General features: G+C 48.4%; 2 protein-coding genes across 2 annotated transcripts; both read right to left on the reverse strand.

Annotated features, from left to right (window-relative positions):
• Nucleotides 1–8,791: 8,791 nt before the first annotated feature.
• LOC118086851 (uncharacterized) lies at nt 8,792–10,508 on the reverse strand. Its single transcript, XM_035118848.2, has 6 exons — nt 10,279–10,508; nt 10,065–10,169; nt 9,842–9,947; nt 9,527–9,589; nt 8,903–9,085; nt 8,792–8,813 (listed from the first exon to the last, which is right to left on the reverse strand). The coding sequence occupies exons 1-6, from the start codon at nt 10,471–10,473 to the stop codon at nt 8,800–8,802; spliced, it is 666 nt and encodes a 221-aa protein (XP_034974739.2). The 5' UTR covers nt 10,474–10,508; the 3' UTR covers nt 8,792–8,799.
• A 405-nt stretch (nt 10,509–10,913) lies between these two features.
• Nucleotides 10,914–12,717, reverse strand: LOC132592383 (uncharacterized). The gene is made up of 6 exons (XM_060276529.1): nt 12,582–12,717; nt 12,314–12,428; nt 12,066–12,202; nt 11,765–11,879; nt 11,512–11,626; nt 10,914–11,153 (listed from the first exon to the last, which is right to left on the reverse strand). The coding sequence occupies exons 1-6, from the start codon at nt 12,659–12,661 to the stop codon at nt 11,083–11,085; spliced, it is 633 nt and encodes a 210-aa protein (XP_060132512.1). The 5' UTR covers nt 12,662–12,717; the 3' UTR covers nt 10,914–11,082.
• Nucleotides 12,718–26,091: the final 13,374 nt, after the last annotated feature.

Below are 26,091 nucleotides of genomic sequence, written 5' to 3' on the forward strand. Positions count from 1 at the left end.
AAATAGAATAAATCCAAACTATAGAATTAAGGAAGCAGTTTTATACTGAGTCAGGTCATTGACCTGTCTAGCTCAGCACTCCAGTGACTAGAGGCAGCTATCCAGGATTTCAGGAGGGAACGTTCCCAGCCCCACCTGGAGAAGTCAAGGATTGCAAATCCCTTACAATTTTCTGGACTCGTGAACAATTCAGGAAGGTCCAAGTCCCCCCTTGTCCTCTTCCCGAGCTCCCTCTGCTGCTAAAAGCAGCCCGTAGCCCCCCCCCCCCAGCTGAAATGATGCTGGGGCTCTTCAATTCAGCTCTATTGATTTATAAAGCCTTTTCATTACTGAATTCTCCTTGGCGTTGGCAGTTGGTGGAGTCGTCGTACGTGAGCCTCATGCTTTATGGACTCCAGCAGACTTCAGGAAGGGTCTGGCTCAGCTGAAGAAGGCATTCTTAGATTGATGAAGACTCCCAGATAGTGAGAAATGCCTATGCAAGGTTTATTAAAAAGGAAACCTTAAACTCATTAGCAGGAAGGACCAGATATAAAGAAAGGAGATGAGGGCAGGGGGAAGGAACAGGGTGTGTGTGTGAGAGAGAGAAAGATCAGTGGAAAGAGGGAGAGGGAATACAGTTACTGCCATGAAAGTAATTTATGAAGCAATTTTAAATTCACAGGAAGGCAATTTGGGGTCTTGTATTGACTTCTCTCCGCCTCTCTCTCTCTCTCTCTCTCTCTCTCTCTCTCTCTCTCTCTCTCTCTCTCTCTCTCTCTCTCCCCCCCCCCTTTCTCACTTTTGTTTTGCAAGTATGGCTTGGATGATTTCTGAGCAGGAAAATGAATAAATAAACACCACCGCAGACTGGAAAGAGAAACAGGTGCCTTGAGATCTTCCATGATTTAGGACGCCCTGCAGGGCTGCAATTCTAGATCACATTGCCAGCCGCTGCCGACACTAGAGTCAGGAGTTGTCAAGGTACGAGAAGGGGGCCCAGGGGTGGGCGAACCATTAAGTGAAATAAGCACGGGCTGAGGGCAGCAAGGGAAAGGGGCCACCACAGAAATTTCCCACGGCCGGATTTTTAACATCAATGGTCACAAATTGCTCAGCCATGTATTCATTTATTTTCTCAGTTGAAGTATATTAAAAAAATCCCAACAGAACACCTATGCAACAAGGCAGGCTGGGTGCCTTATCTCTGCTTAGAAGCAGTTGTGTTGCATAAGATTAGTTTTAAGGATCTGATCAAAGACTTTGCAATTGGAAAAAGCAGAAGTCGTCCTCCGCCGCCCCCCCCCCCCAATATAAAGAAAGTGGAAGTACAATGGTACTTTGGTTCTCAAACACCTTGGTATTCAAACACCTAGGTTCCCAAATGCCAAAAACCTGGAAGAAAGTGTTCTGGTTTTCGAACATTTTTCAGAAACCGAACATCCGATGCGGCTGGCAGCTATTGTTTCCAGGGCGCCTTGACCAATCAGAAGTGTGCCTTGGTTTTCAAACATTCTGGATGTCAAATGGACTTCTGGAACGGATTAAGTTTGGTGCTTTTCTTTTTTTGCTATTTATTTTGTGTTTTTGTTTTTGAGGCTTTTTCGGTTTGTTTTTGCTACTGATTGATTGATTGTGTGACTGCGGAAATGGATAAAAGCCCCCCCCCCCCATCCAAACAATGTCTGTCAGCAGTGCAGGTAAGAAAAACAATTAATGTTAATTTTTACTATCTACTGTATAATACTTTCTTATTTATTTTACCTTACAGTGCATTGATTATTGCTTTCATTTTTATGGATCAATGGTCTCATTAGTAAAAGTAATGCTAAATTTCTGTTTTAGGGCTTGTTTTTAAAAGTCTGGAATGGATTAATCCGTTTTGCATTACTTTCTATGGGAAAGCGTGCCTTGGTTTTGGAACGCTTTGGTTTTGGAACGGTCTTCTGGAACGGATTAAGTTTGAGAACCAAGATACCACTGTATATAAAAATAAACATTATTTTCCATTTGTTTCAGTTCAAAAAATTTATTTTACGGTTTATTATTATTTCTATCTTGAATTAGATATATATGGGGGCACCAACATCTTTTAAGTGTTTAGGGCCTCTAAAGGTCTTAATCTGGACCTGAGGGGGCCATAGCTCAGTGGTAAGGGCATCTGCCTGAACACAGAAGGTCACAGGTTCAATCCTCAGTGGCATTTCCAGGTGTCAGTGCAGGTATTTCAGGAGCAAGTCAGTATTGACTCACAAGGTGTCCGCAAAGTTAACTCTTTATTCAAAGAAAGGAAACCGCTCAGGAGGCTAAGCCTAGCGATCCCAGCAACCCTTCCCAGTAGATCTCACTCTGATGAGGCCGTTGTGAGCCTCCCAGTGTGGATGGCTTTGAAAAAAGGATTAGAGAAGGCTATCGATCTAGCTATGAGGGTCAAGCTCTGTCTCCACAATCGGAGGCAGCAAAACTTCTGAATACCAGCTGCTGGAAAGCACAGGAAGAGAGAGAGAGCTCTTGCGTTCAAATCCTGCTTGCTGCTTGTGGGAATGTTCAGGGTGGCAGGAGAGGATATATTGTTTATTAATACCCTTCCTAAATTGCGCTAGCAAGTTCCTTTACTTAGCAGAGTTTACATTCCAGATTACAACCAGAAATCCGGTTGCAGCCTCTTACTATTATGCAATTCAATCTCCCTCAGATTGTATGTTCCTGGTAAGATCCCCTTTAGAATCCCTCCTAAAAGTATAAAGGCACCACAGTCTTATTCATATGCAATAAAAAGAAAGTTTACTCTCTATCAGGCAGAGCACAGTGTGATCCCTGAATGCAGGCTTTAGGCTTAATGTTACCAACTTATACTAACAGGTTTATCCCATAAGGGAGATGATCTGGGGGGGGGGCTGCTTGGCTGGCAGCCAGCAGTTCATTCCAACAGGTTTGCAGGACGAAAAGAAGATGGAAAAGAAAAAGAGTGCCAACATGCCTTGCCCCTTTACCAGGCCTGGAAAGGTCACGCCCACCCATTAGTCACATCCAAGGAAGGGTGCTCCAGGCCAGGAGGAACAGGAAGTTGGCTGGACCAAACATTCCCTTGCATGTCCACTCTAGCAAAACAAGGAATGTTGTACTTGACTGCTCTCAGTGGGTTACATCCCACACTGGTCTCCCACAGGCATCCGGGTGGCCACTGTGAGAACAGGATGCTGGACTCGATGGGCCATTGGCCTCATCCAGCAGGCTCTTCCCATGTTCTTTATATCCAAAAGACCAGTGACTTTTTCGGAATGAAATCATGCCGTTTCACAAAACCCCCGTGCTCCCCTGCCCCTCGTGAAAGAATATATGTCCTGTTTCTACCTTGGCCGCTAATAGTCTCTTTAACTCTTTTAGGAATAGGCCCTGCCTTTCTGCTGCCTCGTCAGGATTTTCTGCTTCTCGTGGCTTCTACTGTGAAAAAAAGAAAATCATTGATGCTGACTCAGCTCACTGCTTGCTGTCAGCTTAACTTCCAGGAGCCCAGCGCTGCAGCCTTTGAATACCAAACATTTCTGAGGCCAGATTTGTTCCAACAGCTCCCCTTTCATCCAAGTTTAATTTTTTTCCTTTTGCAAAACTACCTCCCGCTCAATGAATTTGGCTAACCCTCTTTTAAAGCCATCCAAGGCAGTGGCCCTCACTGCCTCCTGTGGGAGGGAGTTCCACCGTATAACCATGTGCTCTGTGAAAACGCCCTTCTTTTCTTTGTCCTGACTCTTCCCACATTCAGCTTCCTTGCATATCCACGACTCGAGTTCCAGTGTTATGAGAGAGGGAGAAAACCATTTCTCAACCCTACGCCATGCATAATTTCATAAACTACTACCATGAGTTAAAAAAAATTACGTTAAGGGGTAAAAATATATATTTAAAATGATAGTATGAGATAAATGCTAAGCATTTATCCTTTGCACCTTTAATAGTCTAGCTTTTTGGGTGGTGTAGAATTTCATGTCATGGGGAAAGAAATAACATTCCAATCAATCGTTTTCATTTCTGTCCTGCCTTTTTTTTTTTTAACCACAGAACTCACATGGTCCAGACTCTCCAAATATCCTTATTTTCCAGGGACAGTCCTGGATTTATAGAAGGCACCCCAGCTTCTGATTTGATCCCGGAAAGACCTGCTTTTCCTTAGGGCGTCCCCGAGAAATGTTGGAGGCTAATGCGACCCCCACCCCCCCAGCCAAGGAGTTAAGTAACTATGCAACCTTTAGAAAAGGTTTTCTTCTGTTTTTATGTACATATGTTGGAAGCAGAGTGGCTGGGGCAACCCAGTCAGATGCGCGGGGTATAAATAATAAAATTATGTTTATTTTTATCATTATGGAATAGGGTGTCCTATTTTCATCGGAGAAATGTTGGAGGGTATGATAGTCCTGCCTCTCCCATTTTTTCACCTTCACAACAATCATGCAACGTACCTCCGGCTACAAGACCCAGGGAGCTTTGTGACTGAGTGGGGATCTGAACCTTGATTGTCTTGCCCATTAAGCTTATACAGTGGAACCTCGGTTTATGAACACCTCGGTTTACGAATTTTCGGTTTACGAACGCCGCGGACCCATCCGAAACGGATTAATTCACTTTCCATTACTTTCAATGGGAACGTTCGCTTCAGTTTATGAACGCTTCAGTTTATGAACAGACTTCCGGAACCAATTACACCCATGCTTCGGGTTAAGTACGCTTCAGGTTGAGTACTCCGCGGACCTGTCTGGAACGGATTAATCCACTTTCCATTACTTTCAATGGGAAAGCTCGCTTCAGTTTATGAATGCTTCAGTTTATGAACAGACTTCTGGAACCAATTGTGTTCATAAACCGAGGTAGCACTGTATTTCAATGTGCCTGGTTTCTCTGTATCCCCCTTCCACCTTGCCCTGAGAGGCTGTCGATGTGGGCTCACAGCAATATGGACTTTGCCTGGTTTTTTTGGGGGGGGGGAACCTGATCCATGCAGAAAGTTGACCAGGAGCCACAAAGAGCTGACAACCCCCCCCACCCCCACCCATAGCTGCCAAGTCTCCCGTATTCCCTGGGAAACCCCCGTTTTTCCAGATGTCCCCAGCCGAAAAAACAGATTTTTTTTGTTTTCCCCCGTTTTATTCTGGCGTGGCGGCCATTTTGGAACTGGGCAGAGCATGCTCAGAAGCGACTTTTGATGCTGCTCTGCCCAGTTCCAAAATGGCGGCAGCGCTACTTCCGGTCTGCTACTTCCGGTCCGGTCCCTTATTTTTCAGAGAGGAACTTGGCACGTATGCCCCCACCCCGCCGTGCAGCTTTCCTGCTAAGGAGAAATCATCGCTCAAGCCCCTAATAATGATGATAATAGCAACCCTCTACAGGAGAGTGTAAATCCTATATAGCAAACCTCTGGAAAGAGAAAGGGAAAATAGGAGGGGGGGGCGGAACCTCGATGCGTCTGCAAACCAGGTAATTTGACATTCTGTTGTTAGCAGCCCTGTTGCAGTGTTAATAATCTTTGGGTGTAAAATTACTGCATTTTAAAATTTCATTACATCTTTATGTCACGGGACATAGAGCAGAAGAAAACTTAATTAAATTACCTAAAATTATTGCCTCAGCCACTTGCCAGAAGAGATGGGAAGGGGAATAGCGTGTGCGATTATAGGAGGCTTGGCTGTAACAGTGTTACACTGCAAGTTCTAAGATTGTGTGTGTTTTTATTGAAAATTTAAAGCCTGCCACAAAGGCCCTATTTACCTCCAGAAAGGGGCTCCACCCTGAAACGTGAGACCACCCACTTTTTATGGATCAAAACAGGCTGCAAAATAACTGCTAGGCCCCATCAACAGCCTAGGTCCAAAGAAGACAAAAGCCAAGCAACTATTTTTATTGTTTAGCAACTATTTTTATTGTTTAAAAAACCACGTATTTATTGATTTTACACAAAAAAGCCCTTTACAAATTTTAACAGAAACTGTAAGTTAATTTATACATTGACTACCTGTCCTCCCCTTCCATGGTTTACATATTTAGCCTTTAAAAATATTTTTAATAAAAGAATTACAATGATAAAAAAGAAAGAACAAAAATAATATACAAAATGTTATCTAGTACAGTATAGTGTTATCCACCCTTGAATGCTCCCTATTTTGCCTATCCTATTCTGCCTATCCTATTCTATACATCCATTTCAACCTATCTTACTAAAGAAAGTCCTGCTTGCTGTTTTAAGTCCCGAAAGAGTCAATAAAAAGTGTCCAGTCCTGAAATTCACTGCCAGGTGGAGGGCCGATGTTGCAGGTGTCGTGGGTGGGGGTTGCCTGCCCACCCACTCGAGAGTATGCTTTTGGAACATAGAATAAGGAACCGTGAAGCCAAATCTGGGTGGTGGACTTTTGATGGTACATCTTGAAGGAATTGCATCAACAAGGACACATGAATGCAGTGAGAGAATGGGGAGAACTGGTTTCTAGAATAGGCACATGTTACATTTGAACACTGTAGCCACAACACACGAGAAGATGTGAGTCCAGGAGTAAAATATATATATTTTAAGTAAGATGCAATTTTCTATTGTATCCCTTATGATCTTATAAGTTATGTTTGTTTGTTGCTTTGCTAAACAGTTTTCAGTAGGCATGTGCAGAGTGCAGTTGTTTTTGTAATGTATACCAAGTGAAATACTGTATGCAGGAGGGTGAAGATAGTCTTTTAGAAAGGAAGCGCTTGAAAGTCTTGAGGAGAATGTTACAAAACCCAAAAGTATTACAGACCCTTTTTCTGACCTGAGAAGTCGGGAGTCTGTCCCTTATTTATTCAGCAGAATAAACCTGAGTTCTGCCTCTAAGAAATCTGACCCTCTTTCCTTCAGGGGCCAGGAGTGAATTTGGAACATGTATCCCAGGGAAGAACAGCATAGATTTAGGCAACAGGTTGTAGGCTCCATTGCTCTTCCCCCAGCGCAGCAGCACTCTTCCTTTCCCAAGGGGATTTCCCCCTCTTCTTCACAGGAGACTCCTCCCTGCACACCCTCCAAATCTGCCTTCCCATAGGCAGCCTTGGATTCAACCCTTTGTTTCCAGCCCTGGCTGTGAAGTGCTGAAGGGACAGCAAGCCCAGATTTCCTATTGCCCCTTCCCACCTCCCCCAAACAAAAAGACTCTTTCAATGCTGGAGACTTTGGCAGGGACCTCTCTCTTATTTCGTCTTCTTAACATTGGCTCATGAGTTCCCATAGCTTGGATCTTGTCTCAGCCACTGGAGGTTTCAGGTGAGAAGTATTTGGAGAGAACTGATGAGGAAGTGGGGCAGGATGGTGAAAAGAGAAGGTTGTGAACACTCCCATCTCTGAGCAGCAGACGACTCCAGGGGTGCCTGTGCTTAGCCTGGGTTCAGTTTCCCTGGAATGAAGACTTTGGGATATTAGGCTTTGCCTGCACATAAATAAATGCCAGGATCAAGCGTTTCACGGCATTAACCCTCCAACTGATCTTGCTTCCCCCTTAGCTTCCCAGGGATGCCCCAGGCCAAAGTTCTGGGTCCAACTCAGAGCAAGACAATCTCCTGCCTCTCCAGATTCCCAACTCACCAGACGCAACCCCAGCCACCAGCCTCTATGTCTCCATTTTGGGATGATGGGCATCCCTCCAGGGAAGTGTGTGGAGTGTAGAGATTTCCCTTACTAGCTTACTTTTCACAAACACAAACACCTGTTTCTCTTTTTAACAAAAATATTATTTATTCATTTTTTACAAAATGATATTTTTACACATTTTAACAAAAACCATAAGATCCGTATTTACCCTTTTAAAAATATTTTTAATAAGAGAATTACAATTATAAAGAAATAAAGTGATACAAAGGGGGGAAGTGGGGGGGGAGAACAAAGAAAGAAGGAACAAAAATAATATACAAAACGCTATCTCGTAACCTTGAATGCTCCCTGTTTTGCCTATCCTATTCTATACATCCATTTCAACCTATCTTACTAAAGAAAGTCCCGCTTGTTGTTTTAAGTCCCGAAAGAGTCAATAGAAAGTGTCCAGTCCTGAAATTCACTGCCAGGTGGAGGGTCGATGTTGCAGGTGTCGTCTTCAGGGCAGCTCCTTTCGCGGCTGATGACATTCTTGCAGGGGTCTTCTTTTCTCCGGACGTCTCCTCCCAGGCTCCAGCAGATAGGCCGCCGTTTCCCATCGCGGTTTTGTTCCATGCAGGAAAGAGAGAAAAGAGATTCTGTTAGAAAGGGTACTAAATCTCATGTATGTTAGACCCTCTTATTGCCCCCGCCCCTAACAATCCCCGCTCTTGGTGAATGAGCAAAGAAATGGAAGAAATTTGCTGCTGGGGAGGACTGGAGAGGACGGCAGAGAGTCCTGCAAGGAACCGGACCCTGGGCGTACACCAGCGACTGGGGGAGCTCCAAAAAGCCTGCCTGTCCTGGGGGCAGGAACCCCAACTAAGGGAAAACAACAAAGGAAAGATCGTCCCTTTGGGGGCGACACTTATGGGGCGAGACCAGATTGTGGACCAGTTAACATGACATAACAAGGATGGGGCTTTAAATTGGGTGGGTGCTGTTTGATTTGCAGGGTGGGTTTGTTTTAAAATCAATCAATAAAAAAAATCAACAATCAAAACAAAAAAGACAACAACAACAAAAGGTTTCCTACCGCTATGTACGGAGGGTCGTGAGGGCAGCACCACTCCTCTTGGTCAATCCTGATGGCCTTGATGTTCCTGGCGCTGATCCAGGCTGGATCCCACGGAGAGCAGAAGATGGTATCACAACTCTGATGCTCATGTTGCCTTGGCCTGGCGCTACTGCGGATGTTCTGTCAGGAGGAGAAAGGGGCTCCTTGAGAAATGTCACCTCCCAAGAGCCCACCAGATGTCCAAATAGCCCACCAGATGCCTCACTCACCTGGCATGCAGCTCAGGAAGTCCTGCGGGTAAGGTTCCCTGTGAATACAGCAGAGCAGCCTCCTCACAAGGCGCCGGACCCTGCCTTTCTGCCGATGTTTATAGGCCCGCTGCATGATGTTCAGGCAGCTCCTCCCTGTCCGCCTGAGCCCTTCTTCCTCGTGCTGCTGCATCTCTTCCAGCCCTGAGTGGCAAGGGAGAAAGGTTGAGCAAGGCGGAGATGCACAGGAAAAGAGCCATCCATCAAAAATATTAAGACAGCCGTCAGGTGGCCCCAGCAATCGGGCCAGGGGAGGTGCGCTGGTTGTAGGGGCGGATGCAGGAGTCCACAGGGTATCCACCCCAACCAGGACACAAGCAGTGGTGGTTCCCCTTGGGGAGGAGGAATCAACTTTTCACAAGGCAAAAACTTGCAATGCACTCCCACCGGAGCTCCTCCCAGGACCAGGGTGTGGGGCAGGGAAATATTTGTGTGTGAGATGCGAGCAATGAAGTCACATTCCAATCCTCTTTGCATGTTCATCTTGTGGCACCTCTGTCTGCACATACACCTGGGAACCTGCCTTCCCCTAAAGCTCTTTCTCAGCAGAAGCATCCCTCCCAGGCCTCCGTATGTCTCACTTACATGTGCCGTAGGATGCCATGTCTTGACTGTGGATGAAACCGGCATCCCGGAAAGCCAGATGACCTAGAGAGACAAGGCAAGAAAAGGGACGTCATCTCGGTGCAAAGCAAGCGGAGACAGAGGCAGCTTGGCAGGAGAACAGATATGCTCTGATGCATCTAGAGGCCTCCACCCTCTGGGGAGCACTCAGAGCAAGATCTGGGCGCAGATGGAGCCCTACCTAGCAGGTGGCCTGGGGACATGCCCATCCTCCCTGCCATTGTTACCAAAACGTTTCTGTCCATCCCTACCAGGGAAGGACGTTGCTTGACTTACCCAGAAGCAGAGCTGCTACCCTGGAGACTGCTGGCAGCCTGTTGGCAGATGGCTTCGTACATGCCAAGGCAGCACTCCGAAGGATGTTCTTGCTGAAGGTCTTGCTCTGTTGGCAAAGACAAAGGAGAGGTGGCATCAGAGAGGCTTGAGAGTGTTGCACAAGAGCCCGTCACCCCCAAAGACATCCCTGGGCAAAGCTGCCAACGAAGCAGAGGGACCTTACCAGATGCTTGGCGGCCTGGTGGAGAGCAAAGTGGAGGCTAAATTTGTTGGGATGCGCCCACCACTTGACTTGTGGGGCTAGATGGGAAAGAGCCCTCCTTGCGGCCTGCAACACAAGCAGAGAAGAGGGTTACAAATTGCCATTAAAAAATCCCAGAAGCTCCTGAGAACAATCCCTCCTACTGCGTGCGTGAGTCCACCTCCTTGGCCCTCACCTTGGCCACCTCGTCCTCGTCTTCGAGGTGAATGAGGACGACGACCAGTTCATTAATGGCTTCTTCTTTAGTTGCTGTTATGGGAAGCCTTTGGTCTCTCGCCCAGCCCCGAAGCAGCCCAAGATATTGGATGGCTGCTGCCCGGACGGAGGCTTCCTCCTGTAGGCAGAAAAGATCAGTGTTTGTGTTTCTCATCTGATCAGTTTCCTTTCTTCTGTCCACCGAGGTGTTTTGAGGCTGCTCAGCCTCCTATCCTCCTCCTGGGGGAGACTGGGGGCAGGGGTGACTCTCCCCCTGGGTTTTCCAGGCAGGCTTCCAAGAGAAGGTGCTCCAGAGGAAGGAACACCCTCCCGAAGCCAGAAGATCTCCGCTGCATGCCAGGCTAAACACCACCCTTCCTCTTCCAAAGCATTCCTCCTCCACCCTGGGTGATGTCCTGTGTTCCCTAATACTCACATGTGAAGCCATATCACAGTAGGTTGCCGCCAGCATCTTCATGTAGGCTTGGTCTACTAGCTCTAACATCTCTGGGAAGACATCAGCTTCTGCATCAGGGAAGAAATCCGGCAGCGACAGCCGCAGAAGCGAAGGGTCCTACACAAAAGAGAGAATCTTTTCAAAGGTCTGTTAGGCCCCACACTTTTTCGTTTCACAGGCCCTTCAGGATTCTGCCAGCAAAAGAGTGCTGGGCCATGATTAGAAATGGGATATGTACCCCCTCCCCCCCTCTGAGCATCACTTGCCACGTCAGAGTCCAGAATCAGGGATATCCCTCTGGCGCTGAGCTTCTGGACTTGCAGGTGGTCATGTGACAGCCAGGTGTGGAGGTGCTCCAAAGTATCCTGACAGGGGACCTGCAGACGGCAGCTGAGCAGCTAAAGAGGCCCAAAGAGAAAGAAAGTCTTCAGTGATGAGAGGTTGAGGCAGGTTCTCCTTTTATCCACCACCTGTAGTTCTGCACAGAGCAAAGCCACTGAAGGGAATGGACCAAAGTTTGTCATGTACATCAAATCCAATGGGTCTACTCTGAGGAGCACTAAAACAGGCAACTGTCCTTCGGCTCAAAGAAGCCTTGAGAAAAGCCACAGAATATGGAAGGTAAAGGCAGCTGCAAGGTTCAAATTGTAATGGAGGACACAAAGGGAGCCGAAGAACACAAAGCCCAACACTCGGCAGAAACCAAGCCAGGGCCTCCTTGCTGCACCCATTTCCTCCCGCGTCAGTCCCCCTCACCTCGATGTAGATAGCTGCCGCTACTTCTGGCATTCCGGCAAACTCCTGGTCCCCGAGAGCAGCGGTGATATTTTCCACCATGGGACGGATCCACCAGCGTCGCTTTCCGACAGCTCTGAAATGGAGAACCACGTGTGGGTAAGGAAGGGAAAGACACCGCAGGAAGCAAACAGGGGCACAGTTCGATCCCGTGCCTTCAGCTTTGTTTGCCAGACCATTGGGGAAGGTCACCGTGTTCTTCCTCTTACCTCACCATGGCAGACAACCCCTGGTTGAAATTCTCCCGGCAGAAAAGTTGGTCAATGATGGCCGCCTCCACTTGCTCTCCAGTGGTGCCGAGAAGGAGGTGCAGAACTTCCTTAGCCCCTCTGTAACAAAAGCAAGGCCAGTTTTACCATCAGGGTCATTGCCACCCACTCAAATTCCTTCCCCATCCTTCCTCCCTAGCAGTCGCCTGAAGGGGAGCCTCCCTTAGAAAACCAAGTTGGACTGGAAACCCCCCCGAGGTTGAAGGGAAAAGGACTCCATTGGCCCCTTTGCAACACGCTACTCACTCGAGGAATTCCTGGTCGTAGTGGAAGTTGACAACCATCCCCAGGAGAGCGATCAGCAGCTGTGGGAAGTTCTGGCGCACAGCTGCCTTGTATTCCTCCATCCTGAGGATGGCGTGCAACAGGCTGCTGAGATGTTGCTGGAAGAGAGAGAGGTGCAAGTCACTTTCCCTGCTTTTCTGCAGAATACAGAAACCCCTCGATATTCCCCTGGGAAGAAGGAAGCCAGAAAGCAGGTGGTTCGTCCTTACCACTTGGGTGGCAGATTCCGCCAAGGGGCTTTGGTAAAGCTGCTCGGCCATGAGATGGAGCAGTTGTTCTTGGTCGGCCGATGTCAAAACCTCCTTCCATACTCTCTCGCAGTCTCTGTGAATGCAAAAACAAGAGCAATGGTCAGATTCCAGTGTTGTGCTTGGTGCCATGCCCCAGAGAGAGGAAATGGCAGGAAGGGCTTTCTGAGCAAGCCCTGCAGCTTGCCAACCTTTCCCTTAGCCCAGTAGAACCTGGAGGGCTCCATACCTGAAGGGAAACTGGAGGAGGTATTCAACCACTTTGTTCAGATGCTGGTGTGTCAAGATGGAGAACGCAAAGATGGCCATGTTTCTGCCCTCCACTGTAGGCCCCTGGGTGATCTTATAGAAGGCCTCCAGCAGCACCTCCACCTGTCAGAGAAAAAGAGAAGGTTGCTGGGAGAGTACAAGGAAGCGGGGCTGCCTGCAGGCGGATCCCTCCATCCCTCATAGAAAGAGGGACCCTTGACCTGTGCCACCACAGCCATCTTCCTTCAAAGGTACCACTCAGGGTCCTTGGGAGTATTGGACCCAGGCAACTCCAGGGAACCAGTTCCCTTTCCATTGTGGGCCAAGAGAATAAGCTTGCCAGGCTGCTCCCAGAAGGAGGATTCCCCGTTCCTGAACCCATGTTTCTCAGGACCCTTGGCTGAGCTTCTTGTCCTGACATTGCCAGGCCCCTCCCAACAAACATGTGTCCTGGCCACTCAATGGCATGAGGTTGCCTCCCCTACATCAAGGTGGAGATTCTTCTTCTCTCCTACCTTTGCAGACACCTTACCTCCACTGCTTTGTCGCTAAACTGCTTGATGAACTCTTGCAGTAGGTGGGAGATGTCTAAGGGGTTGAATCTGCTCTCAAGAACCAGGTTGCTGGCCAGGAAGGACATGGCTTCCAAGAGTTGCTCCGCAGGGAGAAAGGCGCCAAAGACCTGAAGCAAGAGAGGAAGGTCAGAGGTGCCCAGAGGGCAGGGCTGGGGAGCAGAAAGCCCAGGTGCTTTCTCTGCGGAACCCAGAACATGTGGCTTGAGAGACTGCTATGCCTTGTGTGACAGCGACTTACCCTGGCAAGAGAGTAGCAGTCATTGACGAACAATTCAGGAACCGGTCCTCCGGTGGAATTGAGGAACTTCTGAGCTCTGGTGATGAGTGTTGGGTTCCTTGATGTTCGTGCCAGCGTCTCTGCAAAGGAAAGCCAAAGGGTTAGTTGGGGTCTTGCTCACCCCACCCCATTCTGGGATGCATTCTTTCAGTCTTACCTTCTTTGCGCCGCAGGATGGGCAGAAGATGGCAGAGGGCCTCTGCTGCCCGCTGCCTGCACTCCGGGTCTGGATCCAAGGCACACAGGCAGGAAATAGCCACCAGTTGGCCAAGGGAGGATGCAGGAAGCACTACCGATGGCTGAGAAGAAACCCAGAGAAGCAACTGATAAGAGAAGGGTGGGGCTAGAAGGGGCAGCCTGAAGGCCTTGACAGCCCTGCCTGGTTGCAATGCTTCCTTTCAGTAACTCACATATTCCTGGATCTTCTGCAAGAGGGCGGAAAGATCTCGGAGCGCCTCCCTTCGGACCATCTTCTTCCCGCTGTTCATCGTGGTGACGACATCCATAAGTCTGGCCTTCAGCTGGTCCTCGCTGAAGCCTTCAGGAGGAACATCAGCCGCATCCGGAGAACCTGTGGTTGGGATGCTGAGAGGAGAGAGGAGTAGCACTTGTGTAAAAAGGTTTTATTGCCTCCCCTCCTTCAAAGACCCCAAGCACCACCAGCATAGAATTGGACGGGGGCGGGGGGGGGGCTTTTGAAAGCAATTGATTATGGGGGAGGGGGTTTAGCATAGCATTACCTTGGAGGAAGATCCTCCCCATCTTCTAGGCTGATTTCCGATATTTGATCCTCATCGAAATCAATTCCCTGTCCATGAGAAAAGAGAAACAGGAATGTCTGAATGTGAGGAGTGGAACAGACCCACTCATGTTTTTGTGTTGATCAGGAAAGCGCAGATGAGGTAGGTTGGGAAACAAACTGAAAATCTCTGTCCTCCATTTCCTTAGAGACCTTATTCATCCATCCATTCATTTAGAGTAGGCACGTCCAACAGGTAGATCGTGATTTAGCGGTAGATCACGTGATGTTTGTGGTAGATCACTGGTAGATCACTGACTCCCCAAACAAGCTCAACAACTTTGTTGGCACCCCTAAAAAAAGTTCAATAATGTTGGCCTGCAACCCCCAAAACAGGGCTTTCCTTCCTAAAAAAAAGCTCAACAACACTTTGACCTGATCCTCCCAAAAGGCCACCCCGATTCAGAGCATTTGTACCCCTCTCTTAAGCCAAAAAGGCTCCAAGAGAGCCTTCCATGAATTCAAATGCAAGAAACTCCCTAATGGCAGACTTCTATTGTAATCTAACAGATTCAGCTAACAGATTGAGGTTGAATCCTGGCAAGACAGAAGTACTGTTCGTGGGGGACAGGAGGCGGGCAGGTGTGGAGGATTCCCTGGTTCTAAATGGGGTAACTGTGCCCCTGAAGGACCAGGTGTGCAGCCTGGGAGTTATTTTGGACTCACAGATGTCCATGGAGGCGCAGGTCAATTCTGTGTCCAGGGCAGCTGTCTATCAGCTCCATCTGGTACGCAGGCTGAGACCCTACCTGCCTGCAGACTGTCTAGCCAGAGTGGTGCATGCTCTAGTTATCTCCCGCTTGGACTACTGCAATGCGCGCTACGTGGGGCTACCTTTGAACGTGACTCGGAAACTACAACTAATCCAGAATGCGGCAGCTAGACTGGTGACTGGGAGCGGCCGCCAAGACCACATAACACCGGTCTTGAAAGATCTACATTGGCTCCCAGTACGTTTCCGAGCACAATTCAAAGTGTTGGTGCTGACCTTTAAAGCCCTAAATGGCCTCGGTCCAGTATATCTGAAGGAGCGTCTCCACCTCCATCATTCTGCCCAGACACTGAGGTCCAGCACCGAGGGCCACTGAGGTCCAGCACCGAGGGCAGGGAACTCGGCAGAGGGCCTTCTCAGTGGTGGCGCCTGCCCTGTGGAACGCCTTCCCAACAGATGTCAAAGAGGAAAACAACTACCAGACTTTTAGAAGACATCTGAAGGCAGCTCTGTTGAGGGAGGCTTTTAATGTTTAATAGATTACTGTGTTTTATTTTTCTGTTGGAAGCTGCCCAGAGTGGCTGGGGAGGCCCGGCCAGATGGGCAGGGTATAAATAAATTATTATTATTATTATTATTATTATTAATCAACAAACTGACCAACAGAAATACAACACACAAGGAAAGGGGGCAAGGAGGGCAGAATGTCTAGAATGCTGTTCTCATCTCTCCCACTGAGACAGCCTGATGAAATGGCTGCCGCCCGATGACAGTTGGGGGAGAGGAGGCCTGAGGGAGCTGGCCTGTCTCAGCAGAGCCCATGGCGCTGTTTCTCACCCGTCCTTCCTTCAGGAATAGAGCTCCGCCAGGCCTCCTGTCTCTCCCTCACCTGCATCTGGGAGCAGCCCTTTCCTGCGATGGACTCTGTGAGCAGGTGAGCAGCAGGGCTCCCTGCCTCAGCTCTGCAGGAAAACCAGATCCATCCATCACCCCCTTCCCCTCCACTGGGCCAGCCGCTCACGCTCTCTTGTCTCCTTCTGTTTCTCCCTTTCCCTCCAAACTATAGTACAAAGATAACATCCAGCATGTGGAAATAAATGAAGCTTCTCCCAGAATCCCATGTACATAAATCAGCAGGAATCCTCTGTTCAAAATAATCTTCAATCAACTGCAATGCATAGCTGCCAAGTTTTTTTTTTTCTTGCGAGGAAGCCTATTCAGCATAAGGGAATTTCCCTTAAAAAAAGGGAGAACTTGGCAGCTATGCTGCAATATAGGACACTGAATTTTCCTTTTTGGCATTCCTTCTCCCCTTCCAAGAACCTGGGCAAATCTCAACCCTTTCTTTGACTTTGGATAGCTCTTTGCCAAACTTGGTGAGACGGTCTGAGACCATTAATCTAGGTTCCAGAGTTAAGTCCCCTGGCCATGGCAACCTCCCCTTACCTCCAGGAGTCTTTGGGACGCCATCTTCTAATGTAGTGACTGAGCGAAGGTCACTACAGGCCACCTCTGCCAACCTCGAGATGCTGAGGATGCAGGAACCTCAGTTCAAACGGTCACAAGTTTCGCTGCTAGGCAACGGCAGTTGAGAACGTGGAATGCCCGGCCTCAGTGCCAGTGTTCTAGGAGAGTCCGTGTGGCCTAGTGGTTAGAACAATGTTAATGCCATGCAACTCAAGGCTGATATATCTGTTCTTTGAAATGTACAGTTTCATACATTTCCTCTTGTTTTTATCCTGCTTTGCAGACTCTTGTTGTCCCCTAAAGCAGCTGACATCGATTTCAAAGAAGGTGAGACAAGTCCTGTCCTCAGGTTTGGAAAGTCCAAAGACAAGACACCCAATGGAAGGGATGTGGAGGAAGAAGGCAGAGGAAGAGCCCCTTTCCCAAGGCCCAAAGAGAGGCCTGAGATGTCCCCAGGCAAGTCCTGTCCTGTCCTGCTGGGGCCAAGCTGCCCTTCCCCACCCCCAGCTCTTCTTGGACAGAGATGCAGCAACTGACCCTGTAGGCTTTCATGCCCAACTTCAAGGGGGCTGTGGGGCTCAAGCCCTTCTCAGATTCCCCTGGGGGGCTTATCTGGGCCCCACAGGCAGCAGCACCAGGCAGTGCCTGGCAAACACACAGGCTCACTTGAGGGGCTCAGTTGCAACCGTGTTATCCTACACTAGGTTCCAGCATGGGGTGGGTGGGTGTTTATGGAGAATAGGGAGCCTGGCTCCAAGGGCCCCTTGCCCTCACAAAGGGCCTCCCCCTGAGCCCTGAGGGAAGAGAGGTGAGTTTCAGCAAGACCCAAGGAAGCCTGGAAGACTCCAGGCTTCCTTGAGGCCTCCGGAGCAGACTGGCAAAACAGGGCTTATATACACTTCCGCCCACCCCCTGTCGACACCCACTGAGGGCAGGATTGGCTGCTTTGCACTAGGCAGCCAATCATAAGGCAGGCTTCAGAAGTCTGTCCTGCCTTGTGATGCGGACTCAGCTGAGAGCAGGAGACCCCAAGGAGCAGACAGAAGACCTGACACCCCCCCTTTCCTGGGAGCAAGCGACTGCAAGGCCTCTGCGTTGCCCCACAGACAAGGGCCAAGGTCTGAAGGCGGCTGGACTGGCCCAGTCAAGGGATTCCCTGATAGGAAATAGAAATAACAAGAAATTCTGCTTCTCTTCCTCATGGAGCTTTGCCTCCAACATCCTAACGGGGTTCGCATAACCTCTCACCCCCCTGAGAGCTCCAATATGGGAAGGTTCTGGTGCTTTAATGCCCAGGGAATGGCAGGTGGGGATGAGGATTTCTTAAATTTGTATGCCACCCTTCATGCTGGCCATTTCAGGGACAGAACCCTCGAGGGAAGAAGGCCTCCATTGTAGAGGTGGAAAGGAGCCCAGAGACCCCTTAGACCAGGGGTAGGCAACCTAAGGCTCATTGGCCGGATGCGGCCCAATCGCCTTCTCCTCCCTCAGAGGATCTGTGAATCAGTGTGTTTTTACATGCGTAGAATGTCCTTTTATTTAAAATGCATCTCTGGGTTATTTGTGGGACATAGGAACTCGTTCATTTTTCTCTCCAAAACATAGTCCGGCCCACTACATGGTCTGAGGGTCGGTGGACAGGCCCACGGCTGGAAGCGGTTGCTGACCCCTGCCTTAGACCCCTAGCGAGAGGCCGAGGGAGACGGAGCTTTGCAAGCAGAGGCTGCTGCTCCAGGAAAAGTCTGGCTGCTTCTCTGGGAGCCATTGGCAGCTGCTCCGCCCACCCTCGAGCAGCCTGCTGGCTGACGAGCTCTATTGGCTAGCCTGGAGCGTCAATCAGCCAGCTAGTGAGGGCGGGCTCATCTTGCGAGGTGCCTAGCCAGGTAGGCTGCACAAGACAAGCAGGTTAGGGTGAGGAAAAAACTTTTACATTTTATTTCTTATGCAGGGACTCTATGCCCCCGAAAGGGAACCGATCCGTCTTTGGAAGGCCAGGTGGCCACCCCAGCTGGGGCTTTGCTCCTGGTTGAGGCCCTTCTGGCTCCCAGGACTGTCTTGACGGTCAGGGAGCCTCTCTCAGCCGGCTCCGTCCAGCCAGGCCTTGGGCAGCCCCTGATTCCCAAGGAGGACCTCCGGGCTCCCTGGCCCTTCTGGCCTTCTTCTGGGCTGACATCGATTCTTCCTCTGGCCTAGACTCTCCAAGTGTCCCTCTTTCCCAGGGACTGTCCAGGATTTACAGAAGCCGCCTCGGTTCCGGATTTGACCCCAGAATGTCCCACCTTTTTTTAGAACGTCCCTATTTTCATCAGAGAAATGTTAGAGGGTATGGAATTATGTGACCCATAGCTGCCAAGTCTCCTGTATTCCCCGGGTAACCCCCCGTTTTCCCAGCTGTCCCCAGCCCGGTTTATTCTGGCGTGGCAGCCATTTTGGAACTGGGCAGAGCATGCTCAGAAGTGACTTTTTTTTTTTTTTGCTCAGCGCGACCTCTGGTGCAGCGGCCATTTTGGAACTGGGCACAGCAGCATCAAAAGTCACTTCTGAGCATGCTCCGCCCAGTTCCAAAATGGCGACAGCGCTACTTCCGGTATGCTACTTCCAGTCTGATCCCTTATGTCAGGGGTCCCCAGACTTACCGGCGTTTGGGCCGGTTCCCACCGCGCCGATCGCGCGGCGGGCCGGAGGGCGAGGGAGTGCGTGCCTGTGCGGGCCGGCGGGCGGGGGAGTGCGCGCCGGCGCGCTTCCAGGGTGGGAAAAGCGCCGCAAATCCTTTGTTCGCATGCGCGTGGGCCTCCCCCGACCCGGAAGTGCACCAGAAATGACTTCTTCCGGGTCGGGAGAGGCCCATATGCATGCGCACAAAGGATTTTCGGCACTTTTTCCCCAACCCGGAAGAGCGCTGCCGCGCTGCGCACCGTAAGAGCAGGCGGCGGGCGGCGGGGGTCGTCGCGGGCCGGATTGGCAGGCTTATTGGGCCGCATCCGGCCCCCGGGCCGTAGTCTGGGGACCCCTGCCTTATGTTGTGACCCCTGAGCCAAGGAGCAAAGTAACTATACAGTCTTTAGAAGTAATTTGATGGCAGCCCTGTATAGGGAAGTTGTTTAGTGTTTTATTATGTTTTTCTATATGTTCAAAGCAGCCCAGAGTGGCCCGGGGGAACCCAGTCAGATGGGCGGAGTATAAATAGTATAATAATAATAATAATAATAATAATAATAATAATAATAATAATAATAGGATGTCAATATTTCCAACAGAGAAATGTTGAATGTTGGAGGATATGTAATCAGCCGAGATGGAAATACACAAGGGGAATAACGTTTGTGTGTGAGGAGGAGGAGGAGAAAGAGGCATGAAGGAATATTTGGGCCCTTTCTTGGAGCACTGGCCCAACTTGTTGCTGTGCAAATGTGGAGCCCCAGATCTCTACTTTTGGAGAGAGGGTGGTATGGGGTTGGGGGCATATGACATGGAGCTGCTTGGCAGTGTGTGTTTTGAATGCAAGCTCACCTTCCCTTCAATTCCCATTACCCACCGTCACTTACTAGAGTCTTGGGGTTAGGGTTAAATCCACTATGGGTCCGAGAAAGATGAACAGAGGCAGGAACCAGTCAAAACAAGGCAGATCTTAATTTTATTGTTTCTCACCATACATGTTGCATGGAGGTGAGGACCCAGGACAAGTGTGTGTAACAACTCAAGACTTGAGAAATTTCCAATAATAATAATAATAATAATAATAATAATAATAATAATTTATTTTTTTATACCCTGCCCATCTGGCTGGGTTTCCCTTAGCCCAGAGGTTGGCAACCTTTTTGAGTCCATGGGTCCCTTGAGCAACCACAATCTTTCTGTGGCAGCCCTGTGAGGCTCAAGACCCCAGCTATGTCACCCCTTGCCAGCAGAGCTGGGAACCTCTCTTCTTTTTTCAGACACCTTCCTTTGTGGAGTGTTCCCTCTTCTCTTCTCTTCTGCTCTCCCCTCTTCTTCAGAGTCCTCTGGACATCCGCAGCTGCTGCCCCTTCCCTATAGAGAGGTTCCTCCTCACGCTGCCCCACAGGGGCCTTGGAAGCACCCCCTGGCCAGCTCCAGAGGAACCATTCGCCTGGGGAGCTTGTAGCCAGAACTGCTGCAACAAACAGCTGTGCAAGCCTTTGGGAGGCAGAGATGCAAGAAGGCATTGGGGGGGGGGGGGAAGAGGGACAGAGGCCAGTGTTGCTCGCAGCACCCTTGACCATCATTCAAGGAACCAAAGGGTGCCACAGCACCCTTGTTGAAAACAACTGCCCACCCATCAAGCATCATACATACATCACAGAAAGAGGCAGTCTTGTCTCTTGTCATGATACCTGACAATGCTTGCTGGTTGCCCTTTCCTGGCCAGTTTGAGCCATTCCCATAGCTGTCAAGTTCTCCCTTTTTTAAAAGGGAAATTGCCTTATGCGGAATAGGCTTCCTCGCGAGAAAAGGGAAAACTTGCAAGCTATGGATTCCCTTGAAACGGCAAAAACCTCAGTTCTTGAATCGATTGTCGCAGATCTACCCCTATTTATGTGAGAGGTTTATAGCTTTTGAAGGATCAGTAAGTGAAAAGAACTATTGGGAAAGGTATTTCTTCAACTGCAGAGTAAATATCTGGGGTCATTAAGATGGTCCAGATGGCTTAGGGGTTGCTCTGTGAACTCAAAGAAAGTGTCTCTTTTTTCAGGGAATATTTTATCATTTTTGAATGGTGAAGGATTGGTTTCTCTCTAGGGTGTGTGTCTGCTATGTGTGCACCTGTGTAACACTCATGCCACCTTGTGTTGCCCAGCGCCTGCAAACCCCCTACTGTGACATCATAGAATGCTTGCAGTTTTTTAAAATAAACCCCACCAGCAACTGCTCATTGGGAGCAGAAGGGAGCAGCTTCTGTGAGTGAAGTGAAGGGCTGTTTCTCAGAGGAGGAAGCCCTGGGAGAGATCAGGGTTCAAATACCTCCTTACTCAGTTATGCAGCTCACTGGGCGACCTGGGGCCAGGTTGTGGGGATTTAATGAGAAGGCGAGAACTATGTATGGCAGCTTGGAGAAAAAGATGGGATATCAATTCAGATGTCCTCAGAAGGTGGTGGACTCTCCTTCTTTGGAGGTTTTTTATACAGTACACAGAGATTGGGTGGCCATTTGCAATGCATTCTTGAATTGGATTCCTGTTTTGCAGGAGATTGGACTAGATGCCCCTTGGGGTTCTTTCCAAATCAACAATTCTATAATTTTGTTTTATTGATTAGATTGGAAACCGCTTCGGGACTACTCTGTGATGCCAAGTTGGATATAAGCGCTGTAAATAAGAAAAGAGAGAGACACGGCGTCCTGTGATTGACCCCAGGCAGCTGGCAGAATGCACACCTTTCCAATGAGCCAGACTGTCTTACGTGAGGATATCCACCCCAGGGAAGAGCCACCTGCATGGAATCTTGAATGGATAAATCATCTAAAAGGAGGTGAGCAAATCTCCCCATGGGGAATCTGGTTGGTTTGGCCCCTTTTGCTTTTTTGGGCTCACCTGTAGCCTAGTAAAAGATCCCTCAGCATGTGGTGGTGGACAGGGGAGACATTAATCCTAAGCACCTCAGTTAAGAAGGCAACTGAAAGTGACATTGCTGAATTACTTTCCTGTTGTTACTTGATGGCGGGTCATAAATCATGCTGCTGAGTTTATAGAGACTTTATATATCCTATATAAAAAAGGGGGGGGAGAGAGAAATCCCAAACACTGACGACAGATTAATAATAGCCTGCTGGGGAGATAAAAATAGCAGAGGGTTTTCATGCCCACAGTTAGCATCAAAGTGGAACTTGGCTCCCTTTGGAAGATGCAGGAAGGTGCTCTCTGGTGCTCTGTGGCAGGAAGATGGGGATTTATCTTGGTGGATATAGTTGCAATACAGGGCATAGCTGTGGGTTTTCCTGTGGGGCATCCGGTTGGCCACTGTGAGAACAGGATGCAGGATTTTTTCCCCTTTTCCCCCTTTTTTATAATTTAAAATACTTTATTTAATATTAAACATATTAACTATAAAATCAACATAACTCAACATAAATCAATACAAATCAATGTAACACAAATGCAAACGCAAATCAAAATTATACAAATTATACAAAAAACCAAACTTATTAAGAAAGAGAAGGAAAAAGAAAAAAGGGGAAAAAGATAAAAAGAAAAGGGAAGAGAGAGGAAGAATGAAGAAAGAGAAAAGAAATACAATAAACTTCCCAGCATTTCCATATCGATTCCCTATTATAATGAGCACTACTATGCTTTCCCTTATAAACTTATCTTTTTATTCCTTATTTCATTTTCTTCTCCTATTCCTACAATTCCAGTAACCTTGTGTGAATTTAATCAAGGCAAATTACCCATCTAGAACTAATACCTTCGGCACAAAGATAATCCTCTACATATTCCCATTCTGGGCTGCCATTGCCAGGATCCAGTAGGATCCTGATGTTCTTCTGGCATTGTGGCTCCTATACCTGTCATAGCTGCAAACCTAAGATTTGTTGTCCAGGTTTCCTGCTGTCCAGACCTCAGAATGCCTCCATTGGCATGGACACTCCAAGGTGCACGAGGCTGGGCTGGATGCGCTTTGGTCAGATCCAGGATGGCTCTCCTTAAGAATGGAAGCGTTTCCCCATTATTTATTTTTTATATCGATTAATTGATCTCATACAATCTATACCAAATTTTTTTTAAATAAATAAATAAATCTCAAAGCGGTTTACTATGAACAATGAAACAATCACTAAAAGATTCACAACAATAATTTAAAACGTACAAAAAGTTCCGCAGTTCCCAACAGTAGACTTAAGTGAACTAAAAACTCACATCAACTTTCTGAGCACCTAGACGGGTTTGCCTAAACAACAATGTTTTTAGATGGCACCAAAAAGAATGCAGGGCGGTACCCACTTGGTATGGCTTATTCTGTGGTACTTGTTATACAGCGGTACCTCGGGTTAAGAACTTAATTGGTTCTGGAGGTCCGTTCTTAACCTGAAACTGTTCTTAACCTGGGGTACCACTTTAGCTAATGGGGCCTCCTGCTGCCACCGCACCACGATTTCTGTTCTCATCCTGAAGCAAAGTTCTTAACCCGAGGTACTATTTATGGGTTAGCGGAGTCTGTAACCTGAAGTGTCTGTAACCCAAGGTACCACTGTAGTTGGTTTAGTATGTTTAGCCTGGAAAGAGGAGACTGAGCGGAGATATGACAGCAATCTTCAAATATCTAAAGGGCTGTCACATGGAAGATGGAGTAAGCTTGTTTTCTCCCGCTCTGGAGGGTAGGATTCGAACCAATAAAATAACCTTCTGACAGCAAGAGCTATTTGACCAGGGGTTGGAAAAGTTTACCTCACCTGGGTTGGTTCACTCCCACGGAGATGGCTCCGTGAGCTGGATCGCATCTGTGTAGACACGATTTCCGGCATCTGCTTCTGTGCAGACGCGATTTCCAGCATCTGCGCATGTGCAGACGCGATTTGGCCTACAACTCCCATGATCCCTAGCTAGCAGGACCAGTGGTCAGGGATGATGGGAACTGTAGTCTCAAAACATTTGTAGGGCCGAGGTTGAGGAAGCCGGCTCCAAAGTCCTTGAGATGGCTGAGGTTACACGTTAAATAGATGCCTTTGTGAAGTACCCGTATATCTCTGGTGCCCAAGTTAAGAACTTAAGAGCCCTGCTAGATCAGGTAAAAGATCTATCCCAGCTTTCAAGAGATGCCAGCCAGCAGGACATGGAGACAATAGTTCCCTCTCTCCGCTCTTGGTGTTCTTGTCCCATCCTTCCTCTAAGGAGCACAGAGGAACAACAGCCCCATTTTAACTCCTAACCCTGTGAGGTGGGCTAAGCAGAGAGATTATTTTTATATTTTTATAATTTATTAGATTTATATACCACCCTTCATCAAAAGGTCTCAGGGCGGTTCACAAGATAAAAAATACAAGTTAAAAGCACAAATAAATTGTTAAAGCAAACACACACACACACCGGTCACATTTAAAAGGCTGTAGAATATTAATCAGCCCAAGACCTGGATGAATAGGAATGTTTTTGCCTAGTGCCTAAAGATATATAATGTTGGAAGCCACACAGAGTGGCTGGGGAAACCCAGTCAGATGGACGGGGTACAAAATTGTTGTTTTGTTTTGTTTTGTTTTGTTTTGTTTTGTTTTGTTTTGTTTTGGTCTGGTCTGGTCTGGTCTGGTCTGATCTGATCTGATCTGATCTGATCTGATCCTGGTTTGGTTTGGTTGTTATGGCACCAGATAAACCTCCCAGTGGAGAGCATTCCAGAAACGGTGAGCCACTTCAGAAAAGGCCCATTCTTATGTTTCCACCCTCTAGACCTCTTGAGGAAGCCCATAAAAAGGGCCTCAGATGATGATCGCAGGGTCCAGGTTGGTTCATATGGGGAGGGGCAGTCCTTGAGGTATTGCGGTCCTGAGCCATTTAAGGCGTTTTAGGTCAACACCAGCACTTTGAATTGGGCCAAGAAACTAAGTGGCACCCAGTGCAGTCAGGCTAGGATCAGTGTGATATGCTCAAAGTGTCTTGCCACAATGAGCAACCTGGCCGCTGAATTCTGCACCAGCTGAAGTTTCCGAACCATCTTCAGAGGCAGCCCTATGCGTAACACGTTGTAGTAATCGAGCCTAGAGGTTCGCAGAGCACAGACTTCAGCACCAAGTACAGCCCTATGTTCCCCATTGCAGACAGCCTTTGTCGTCTGCTATGAGCTTCCCTGGAGCAGCTCTTCTGCTTCTTGAGCCTAATGGTGGGTGAGGAAAGGCATATATTTGCATTCCATCAGCCTGGCATTTAGCAGGAGGCTGCCACTCCGATCAATTTATGATCTGCACCATGCTTGAACTTTAAAGCCAGCCAGGTGCTCATTCTTAACATTTTAATGCAGCAAGTTCACCTTATCTATCTCGATCTGGAAGTGCATTAAAATGTGGCGGGCAAGTGAATCTCCCCTCATGACATGGGGAAATAATTTATTCCAAAGCACCTCTTGGAGTTGGTTTTATTCCCCTTTACCTTTTAGGCTTGCTGGTGATGGATCAGCCAAGTCCTTAATACAGCTCATGGCCCTGCAGTTAAAATCCCAGAAATTAGAAACACTATTAAAAAAAAGGTAAAGGTACCCCTGACCATTAGGTCCAGTCGCGGACGACTCTGGGGTTGCACGCTCATCTCGCTCTATAGGCCGCAGACAGGTCATGTGGCCAGCATGACTAAGCCGCTTCTGGCAAACCACCTAAACATTAGGAAGAACTTCCTGACAGTAAGAGCTGTTCGACAGTGGAATTTGCTACCAAGGAGTGTGGTGGAGTCTCCTTCTTTGGAGGTCTTTAAGCAGAGGCTTGACAGCCATATGTCAAGAATGCTTTGATGGTGTTTCCTGCTTGGCAGGGGGTTGGACTGGATGGCCCTTGTGGTCTCTTCCAACTCTACGATTCTATGATTCTATGAACCAGAGCAGCGCACAGAAACACCGTTTACCTTCCCGCCGGAGTGGTACCTGTTTATCTACTTGCACTTTTACATGCTTTCGAACTGCTAGATTGGCAGGAGGTGGGACCGAGCAACAGGAGCTCACCCTGTC

Source organism: Zootoca vivipara, chromosome 6 (genome assembly GCF_963506605.1).
Source record: "Zootoca vivipara chromosome 6, rZooViv1.1, whole genome shotgun sequence".
In the NCBI taxonomy this organism is placed as follows: Eukaryota; Metazoa; Chordata; class Lepidosauria; order Squamata; family Lacertidae; genus Zootoca; species Zootoca vivipara.

Coding starts and splice junctions, on each gene's coding strand:
- LOC118086851 (XM_035118848.2), bottom strand. CDS start 10,473: ATGAGAAACACAAACACTGATCTTTTCTGCCTACAGGAGGAAGCCTCC. Junction 9,948..10,064: donor ACCAGGCCGCCAAGCATCTG/GTAAGGTCCCTC, acceptor CTTTGCCAACAG/AGCAAGACCTTCAGCAAGAA. Junction 9,590..9,841: donor GGTAGCAGCTCTGCTTCTGG/GTAAGTCAAGCA, acceptor TTGTCTCTCTAG/GTCATCTGGCTTTCCGGGAT.
- LOC132592383 (XM_060276529.1), bottom strand. CDS start 12,661: ATGGCCATCTTTGCGTTCTCCATCTTGACACACCAGCATCTGAACAAA. Junction 11,627..11,764: donor ACCAGGGGTTGTCTGCCATG/GTGAGGTAAGAG, acceptor TCTCCATTTCAG/AGCTGTCGGAAAGCGACGCT. Junction 11,154..11,511: donor CGGCAGCTATCTACATCGAG/GTGAGGGGGACT, acceptor GGGCCTCTTTAG/CTGCTCAGCTGCCGTCTGCA.